The 10,000-nt window shown below is 37.1% G+C and overlaps 1 protein-coding gene and 1 pseudogene across 5 annotated transcripts in view; both read left to right on the forward strand.

The window, feature by feature from the left end:
• Positions 1-26, forward strand: part of LOC137988165 (uncharacterized) — a 1,332-nt pseudogene extending 1,306 nt beyond the window's left edge.
• The window catches only part of LOC137986166 (TNF receptor-associated factor 2-like), a 75,532-nt gene that overhangs the window by 40,017 nt on the left and 25,515 nt on the right, over positions 1-10,000 (forward strand). For all 5 annotated transcript variants that reach the window (XM_068833459.1, XM_068833451.1, XM_068833463.1 and 2 more), the window contains one exon: positions 3,580-3,637. In XM_068833459.1, coding sequence (XP_068689560.1) covers positions 3,580-3,637 — 58 coding nt within the window. The remainder of the gene's footprint in view (positions 1-3,579; positions 3,638-10,000) is intronic.

Genomic DNA, 10,000 nt, shown 5'->3' on the forward strand with positions numbered 1-10,000 from the left:
CATCTCCAGCATTCGTTCTTGTCTAGCATAATCAAGTGGCGGTTTCCAACAACGTGGGAAACTTCGCACATGGCGACCAAGGGCTGCATCCCTCATCCTCAGTTTAACTTTTACAACTGCACCAATGTGCAAATTCACAATAATTTTAGCGGAAGCAGTTAAAGCGGGTTAAATTGTGTCTTGTAAACATCAAAAGAAATTTTTTTCACTCATTCAAACAGTGTAAGTTTGACAAACTTAACGTGGTATGATAGTCGCGTTTTATAATTCATTTAGAACAACGCGCACAGGATTTGACAGTTAACTTTTTGATAGACATGTGACATGTCATGAAATGAGTTAAACCGGAAATTATCTATACATTGTACAAAACATCCAATTTCTTCTTAGAAAATAAAGTCGAGAAGATTTGTCTACTATCTTGGGGGCGTTTTTAATAAAACAATTATTCCACTCGCACTTAACTTGTTGGATATGAGATGATTATAGCCAACTCGGCGCTATTCGCCTCGTTGGCTATCTATCATCTGATATCCAACACGCGCTCGTAGAATAATTGTTAAATACACACACATACAAAGGAGAGAGGAGTTTACAATAAATAAAGAATGACAGTAAATAAAATTTTGGAATTACATAATTATGTAAAAGCTGTTGTCCTTTGTATTTTATCTTAGAAATAATCACATGTACATGTATATCTATGGACGTGTCATCTTCATCAAAAATACGCAAAAGAACACTTTAAATTTTCCTTTTGAATAAATTTCTTGGTAGGTCTCTTAAAGATGATGGCATATCTCATTCCAAGGTTTTGCGCCTTTTCTTAGAAAAAGCATTTTTTTTTTGTATTAACTTTTGACGTCCAAACTGGCTGAAACTGGCCAGACTTAGTGTATTTTACTCTGTCTAACGCCAGAGTATTTTACTCGTCAATGGGGAATCCCTGGGAGTCAATGGGTTAAGCTAACAGCATCAAAAAACTATGTCCCCGTTTAAGCTAACAGCATCGAAAAACTATGTCCCTGTTTAACCCTTTCAGCCCTGAGAGTGCCAAATGGCACTTATAGATTTTACTCTGTCTAACGCCAGACGATTTTACTCGTCAGTGGGGAACCCCTCAGGGCTGAAAGGGTTAAGCTAACAGCATCGAAAAACTATGTCCCCGTTTAAGAGTCTTGATAGTTTTTTGGGAAAATTGTCTGAGGTAGCAGAGAGAGTGTTATAAGAATGGATAGTGGTCGTGTTTGTAAATGAATTACTCATGTTAGGCGGTGCTGAAGCATTTGTAACTTCGTGCATTTTATAAGGCTTATAATGTAACAAATTAGTAAAAAAAAATATTAGCGTTTAATAAACAGCTGAATAGTGTGCTCATTTTTGTAAAGTACATGAAATGTAGTGCACATTAATTATAATTGCAATACCAATAATTACTCTTTGTCAAGATAACATTTGCATGCCTGACCCCAAACAGATAATCCGTAAGTTATATAGGGAACAATTAATGACTGATAAATATTTAGGAGTGTATGAAAAGGAACGCAGTATCTTAATTTGGCAATTACACTTACTAATTTACTGATTTTTAAAGTAATGCATTTAATATGGTTTTTCAAATTTACTCGATCAGAGTAACCTTGCTCGCATAAGGTTTGATGTGAAATTGACATCTCGTCATGGCCTCGAAATATTACAAAATTAGGAATAAATCTGGTGGAAATAACACAATACATGTAAAGCCTTTTCAGTTGTATTTATGTGTGCATAGGCTGGTTTCTGATTAGTTATGTCTTGCATAAAGGAATTATGGCATCTGGAAATTTAACTCCTCAAAGGAGAGAAGTTGTTGTCAGAGGAGATGGAAATTGTTTTTACCAAGCTATTGCTCTATGGAGGGATGGAATGAGTGATGAGAAACATGACGAAATCCACAGGTTAAGTTCCAGTTTGATTGAGAAATCAATCCGCTACTATTTTCTGCAAATTCTGCGAGAGGCCAGTCACTTTAATATATTACGATGATTCTTCTCAAGCAAATCATTTCAATCTCTTTCTGCCTCAAGGTAGCTGTTTTAATGCTCCCCATCCAGAGATTATAGTGGCATTCTCTGCTTCAAGAGATTTAGGCAACGTTGAGAATTCATATGTCTCAGCTGTTAAACAAACCTTTTCTTCTGTCAAACTGCCATCTACAAGTATTGAAGTCACTGGATCCTAGCAAACTTGTACCTGATCATCTCACTGCTTATCCTTCTACCCAGAACTATCACTCAATGGAACAGTTTACCTCAGTCTATTTTTGATACTGATGACCCCAACTCATTCAAACATTCCGTCTCACTAATCACTCAAAGTCCAGCAAGCCCCTTTCCCCCCCCCCCCCCCACCTTTTTTTGTCTGCAGCTTGAATGAATGACTGGCTGCAGTGTCCATTTTTTTCTGGACAAAATTGTGATAAAAAGATTATTAGACTCAAGATGAATGGAAACTACTTATCGGTAAGTAAATTACCAGCTAAACCAAAAATATTGCTCAAAGTCATGTAACTAAAGTACAAAATAATGATGTAAAAGATTGCTGAAGAACAATTTCTGAAAGTATCCAACAATTTATTGATTTATTTGTCATTCTGTTTCATATGCAGCCTTCACAAACACCAGTAAAGACAAACTAGAGGAAAGACAAAACAAAAATATATATCCAAAGGCATACATGTATACACCATATTTACACCTGGGAAAGTTTTAAAGTAATGCAGATCCAGATTTGAGCAAAAAGAATGTCGGATCTATGGACCGGGTCAAAAAATAGCATGGATCGCCAGATTTGCACACCCTATGGTGTACTGTAACAGTGTATTCACCCCCTTCATAACATTAATTGCTGTTATGTGATACAATGTGGTAGTGATAACCCTTCTAAAAAGATTGCAAGGTCTCTTAAAAGTGGTGGAACTGGTTCCAGCCACCTTAAGCAATGTAATGGTATATAGAAAGAAAAAACTCTGTCCTGATTGATTGAGAGAAATGCAGTTTTTAGGTAACTCAGTACAGGAAATACACATAGGCAATAGCCCATTTCCGAGCTGCTGTTTGCCTCTGTTTCAAAGTGAGTCCTGTTGCACAACCATTCAAATGGAAAGAATTGGTGTACTTTCATCCCAATCAGACTCATTGTCATGTGAATGATTTAGCACCAAGACTTGTTATGAACCAGAGACAAACTCGGAAATGGCCTATTCAGTGCAAAAAGAGGTACATGTAACAAGCCAAGCAGTCTGAGCGATCAGTGATCAATGAGAGGCACGGACACGTGATATGCATGTGTTCCTTTTACTAGTGCTTGTATATTCCAATTTTAATTGGAGATCATGTAATTACTTATACTAATGGGATTAATATAAGGCATCTTTTATGACATCTATTACCTTAATTTATGTACATGTATACCACCCTCTGGGAAAGTAAGACACTGGGCATTACATTTGCAGCCGAACAAACCCTGTAGTGCGCTGGGGACTTTCTGTAATACCAACCTTTGTTTTCTCTGTTTTTTTCTATTTTCTTATTTCCTAAGAAATGGAACTTCTAAGATGACTTGTCTCCAGGACCAGACAGAATTTTCTGCGAATGAGGTGAGTAATACATGTTTCGAAATGCGCATGCTGTACTGCTTATTTTAACACCATTTTCTTTTGAGGGAAAATTATTTACTGGATATTTAATGGCTTTCTATGGAATACAGGTGAATATTTCACAAGAAATTTGTTATTTACAAGTATACAACAAGCCTTTAGACGAGTCACATGCAAAGTACTGTAACATAAATTATTATCCTATTAATAATTTACACATGAGAAAAAAATTACTCCATTCTGATTGGCTAAGAAAAATGCAGTTTTTGGGTAACATAGTGCAGAACAGAGGTAATTCAGTGCAAAAAGAAGTAATAAACCAAGCATTCTGATTGCATGGTCATGAGGGAGCAAACAAAATCAGCAATAGCCAACCAAATGGGAGCACTGGATGGCACAATTTTTGGGTGATTGCATGATACGTGTGCATTGCTTCTGCTTAACCATGTATGTTATTGAAGTGGTACTATGACCAAAAAAAAAGATGGTCCGCCATTACCAACTTTAAAATCTTGAGAGAGCTGGATAACAATTAAAGACAAATAACATCAAAGACACACTAGCAAAGTTGATTACTTTCTCCCGTAACGTTTAAAATGATTGTTTCTTAGGAGTTGCCAGTTTTTTATTTGTTTACTTTGTTACTGGAAATTAACCAATTCACACCTCAAACACCCTAGGACGCCCCCCATTGATGAGGGTCAGTGGGTTAAGAGTGCAATGTGTGTATAAGCAGCTGCATTATATTAACATGCAGCATGGGAATTTCGGGCTTCCAGACTTTTAAACTTGTTTCGCATATATACACATGTAATAAGTTGCTTTTTTTAGATCCAACCCTCTGAGGTCCAATCAGTCAGTGTTGAACGTGAGTAATGGTGGACCATGAAATCCATAACTTCCTCATAAAGTAAACATGGGCCTTTGGATAAAACTTTAAGCTCATAATTTTGCCATTCAGGAGTTATGCAAACACACTTTCAAAATCTGAAGGAAAAAGGGAAGTTTTTTTAAATCATAGTCATCGTCGTCGGCCTCCTTCCGTCTCGTGAGACGAGGGCAGCACCAGGTTGAGTCAATTCAGGTTTCTGCACCTCCTTGTGTGGCTGTGTAGGCCAAAGCAGAAGTGGTAGTCTTTGTTGATCATAGTATCACTTAATAAGTAATCACTTGTGCAATTTGGAATAAATAAGACAGTGCTTGTAAGTTTTGTCAGTGACTGCAAATAATTAACAATTATTGGATGAGGTTGAGCATGATAGCGATGATTATCAAGGCCAAAGTTTGTGTTATCTGCAGAAGCCGAAGGCTGAGGCGGGTTAACACAAACTGAGCCTGGCCATAATTATCGCTATCATGAGAAAACCGAATCCAATTCTTGTTTTATTATGCATATTCCGGAGCTGAGCTCCACCATGACAAAACTGATCAAACTGCTGGTTAGTGTATTAGGTGACGTCAATTCTACAGATATAAAATCTATTGTCTGTAGGTATGAGGTACATGTAAGAGAAACAGAGCAAGCAAGAATTAGCTGCGTGCTTGTACAAATGTAGCCAATTAAATTTGAGCTGGTGACACCAGTGTATAATAATAATAATTATTGCACTTGCCAATTTCATTCGTCTTTAAAAAAAAATTACTGTACATGTAGTCTGCTTGTTTCTGGGCTTGTGATAGGATGTGGAAAAAAATTAAATAATTAAAGATGGTGCGGAAATTTTTGGCCATATTATGCGTAAAAGTGCAATGATTACAATGTATGAAGAAATTACACAGGATTGTGCAGAAATTTAAACAATTAATTTTATAAAACTAATAGTTGGGCCCATCCCGTACGAAAATTCTGGGCGAGACGCGGACGAGATTCGGGCCATAAAAAGTCTCGCTGATGAGCGATACACAGCGTGACGATAATCAGCCTGACAGGAGCGATAAAAATTGAACGATAAATGAGCGAGAATGGAGCGGGACATTTGTACTACTCTGACATTTGGACGATATTCTGAGTGATAAACGGGCGAGATTCAGGTCATAAAAAAACAAAAAAATCACGCTAATGAACAATACATTTTTATGGGCGTGACGTTAGTTTATGGCTTATAATTTCGGGTGTTACGAAAACTAAGACCTAAGACCTGGTCTTAGCTTTCGTAGTACGAAAACTACAACCCCGCTCTTAGTTTTTGTTAATAGCGGTAATTGCGGGAAAGAAACCCTGGAAAACTTACCGCTACTCAGAGATTTGGGCGCTGTATGTCGTTACCTCACACGATTAAGTTTAAATGTGCGACCTTGCGCGACAGAAAAAAGGTGGCATTTATTGGCACGGAAACTAAAGATAGGGTCTTTTGGATAACGAGAAACTCTGTCTGTTAACCCTTTGGTTATAGCAAAAGTCCATGTCTTGGTTGTAACCACTAAAAATGTGATACACGCATTTTTCTGTCAGCACACATCCTCCAGTTTCAAAACAAGTCCACAATTTAGCCGTAAGTCACGCAAACAGTAAACGAATGCCCGTAGATGGTCAATTTTCTTATGATGCCTGATAGGGGACTGAATAGTTTTACATGTAAGACATAAGTGATTTTCTGTAAGTTTCTCCATATTTGTCTGACTCACAAGCTTATTTCTCAGCTTATTACAATGAGGATATGAAGTATCATCTGTCACGGGGTGCCAAGTGGAGGGTGCATCGCGCTATCCTGGTACTTTGACGCATTATTTATAAGAAACATTGAAATCAGTATAAACAGAAACAAAAAAGGCCATAATTGAAACTATGCTTACTTTAATAGTGCCATTATAAATTATAAACTAGAAAATCCCCTGCCACTCCCCCCACCCCCATAGACAGTGCCACTGTTTTTTGTTTGCGTGACTTACGGCGACATTGTGGACTTGTTTTGATACTGGAAGCAGAATAACAAATGTGTATCGACAAAATAATTCTTGTATCACATTTTTAGTGGTTACAACCAAAGGGTTAACAGACTGAGTTTATCCTTATTCGAAATATCCTATCTTTAGTTTCCGTGCCAATAAGTGACATAAGTACGACCGAGACCAACTACAGTAAACATGACCCTTGTCATCATTGCGTGGACAGTCATGTAAGACAGAAACATGTTTCAGTTTAAGGTAACTTAAATACAAAGAATGTACCAGCTTTTAGCATAGAACAAAATGCGACTGAAGTCATTCAAAGTGTCCATAATAAGGTAGGCATGTTAGTAGCCACGTTTCCACAGTGATCTGTGATCAGATAGCGAGGTGTTCATTTCTAGTTTCTCATTTATTTTAAATCTTCATACATTGTTTAAAATCTATTTCGTAAAAGAGAAAATTGTTTCCAGCAATATGAATTAGAGCAAATAAATACTGTTTTGATCTGGTTGATTACTGTCCTAAATGGGAAGAAAAAGCTCTGCATCTGTGTAGAGATTCAGATATTTGTTGAAATGCACAGTTAAACTGAAACACGCGCCAAAATTAAAGCGGTTACAAATATTGAATTATCGATAGCCAAAACTCAAACATTGCTCTTCCCTCTTAAAGGTTTTCCGTCCAGCGACAAGCAATTCCTATCATTAAAAGATTATCCTCCGTTTTGGGCAAGCAGGATAATGCTGTCTTTAGGTAGCTACATGTAGATTGCTTCTCCTGAACGTGCTAAGCTATTTGAACTTAGCTCTCCGGATACGGGTGGGTATCACGCTAAATGTATCACTTGGAAAAAATATCCAGCCATATACGTATTTTAGCTCAAAATTCAGCGCGATAAAAAATGGTTTGCTCACGTTTTACCCGGGGACGGACTACACGTACAGAAATGCAGCAAATAATATAATACATTAGAACGACAGCCAGAGTTAAGTAACTGATTTGCATTTTTGAGTACTCCCTGATCTATTTCTACTAATCTTTTCTTATCGAATAACAAGTAGGGATCACTTATGTATCGAATAACAAGTGAGCAGCCTGAGTTTCACCGATAATACAGCGTGACAAATGTCTCGTTACAGCGGCGTAAATGAATAATCTGGGGTTTCACTTTTTCTCGCTCACTCACGCCACACTATCGGCGATAATCAAACCAAACTTATGTCTGGCTCAGTCGCACAAGCGCGACAAAATGGTTGTCTCGCTTTGTCTCGCTCAGTTCTTGCCTGAAAAACAGCTTTATGGCCCGAATCGGGCCCGAATCTCGCTCAGTCAGGCCACAAATTTTCGTACGGGATCCAATGTATTTACGTGCTTATGGTAAATCAGAACTCGAAATTGTGACCAATACAGGCACATTTGTGAAAATAAATAAAGCGATCAAAAATTACTTTGTTTCTGGTCATGAATTTTGTTTCAATTTGTAGGTATCGAGCTACATGTAAATATATATATATTTATAATATATAGAAATTTATGAAATACCAGGATTTCTCCTTTTACTAAAAAATCATATCTTCACCGTGCGCAGTGAACATACCACTTTTATCTTTCACATGTGAGGATATAGGTGTTGTCATGGTAACCAACACGATTAGCCAATAAAACGCGAGGTTTCTCTTCATTGTAATAATAATAATAATAATAATAATAATAATAATAATAATAAACTTGTATAGCGCCGATATCAATATAGCTATTTTCATCAGCGCTTAAAACATAAAACTACATAAAACCTACTAAAACATATTAATAAAATTATGAAAAAGCTTTCTGAAATAAAAATGTCTTGAGTGTCTTTTTAAAAGATGCTATTGAGGGGCTACTCCTGATCGCATAGGGCAGTAAATTCCATAGTTGAGGAGCAGCAACAGCAAAAGATCGATCTCCTAAAGTTGTTAAGGTCTTAAATTTCACAGGATTTAGTAGCAGTCCATCACAGTCGGAGCGTAACTTGTATTTACATGCTTCTTTAAGATTAATAATAAGTTCTTGGAGATAAAAAGGCGCTAAGCCATTGATAGCCTTATACATTAACAGTAATATCTTAAAGTCAATTCGAAATTTAACGGGCAGCCAGTGCAGATTATACAGCAGCGGTCTTACATGGCAGTACTTGGATTCCTGAAAAATTAACCTAGCTGCAGCATTTTGGACCCTCTGCAGTTTATTAAGCTGATAGGTTGGCAGGCCATAGAGCAGGCTGTTGCAATAATCGACGCGGCTTGAGACAAATGCGTGAATAAGCGACTCAGTGGACCGCCTAGAAAGATATTTTCTAATTCTTCTTATATTATACAAGTAATAAAAAGCATTTGAGCAAGTATTATTTACATGAGAATTCATTGAAAGAGTAGAACCATGCCCCCAGATTCTTAACTACCGGTATTTCCTTTGGTCTAATTACGCTGCCTCCAATTATAAGATGATCAATGTTAACCTTGGCTAGTTGTTGCTTGGTACCTATCATTAGAAATTCTGTTTTATCTTCATTGAGAAGTAGTTTGTCATTGGTCATCCAATTCCGTATATCATCCACACAATGCTGAATAGCAGTGACAGCCTCAAATTGCCCAATGCTCTTATTAATTTTGGTCTAAAGGACACATACAGCTGCGTGTCGTCAGCGTAGCAGTGAACCGTAGGGAGGTGCGCCTTGATAACGTCAAACAATTTGCTTGCATAAATCGTAAAAAGCAATGGTCCGAGGCAAGAGCCCTGCGGTACACCAAAGTCCAAATTCAAATTCTGAGATAAATTGCCTTGGACCATAACACGCTGTGATCTTCCCCTAAGGTAGGAGCTAAACCATTCAAGTGCCATCCCAGATATACCAAATTTTGAGTGAAGGCGACTAAGTAAAACATTGTGATCCACAGTGTCAAATGCCACACTAAGATCTAATAAGACCAATAGTGTAACATGCTGTTTGTTCATATTTAACAAGATATCATTTTTCACTCTCAGCAACGCTGTTTCTGTGCTATAATTCTTCCTATAAGATGACTGATTGGAAGGATAAAGATTGTTCTCGCAAATGTGGCTATGAATTTGGTTATAGACGGCTGACTCTGTCAGCTTCGAAACAAAAGTTACTAACGGGACGAACATTCTTGAAGAGTATGTCGAGGCCAGGTTTTTTAAGTAACGGTAAGACTAGAGCCTCATTCCAGGCGACAGGAAAGTGACCAGACTTTAAGGACGTATTTATCAATCTTGTAAGATACTTTTGTGCTTTAATATAATACTTCTCTACTACATTAACATTTTTATTGCAAAATTTGACTTATCACGATTTGTTTTTCATAACTTTCATATCTTGTTTCATGTTTAATACACAACATGCGTGTTTTAGCAGTTGGTGATCACTTTTTCATCATTTCGAAAATGAATAAAACAAGTTGTTTTAAATCTAGA

This window comes from Montipora foliosa, chromosome 2, assembly GCF_036669935.1.
Source record: "Montipora foliosa isolate CH-2021 chromosome 2, ASM3666993v2, whole genome shotgun sequence".
In the NCBI taxonomy this organism is placed as follows: Eukaryota; Metazoa; Cnidaria; class Anthozoa; order Scleractinia; family Acroporidae; genus Montipora; species Montipora foliosa.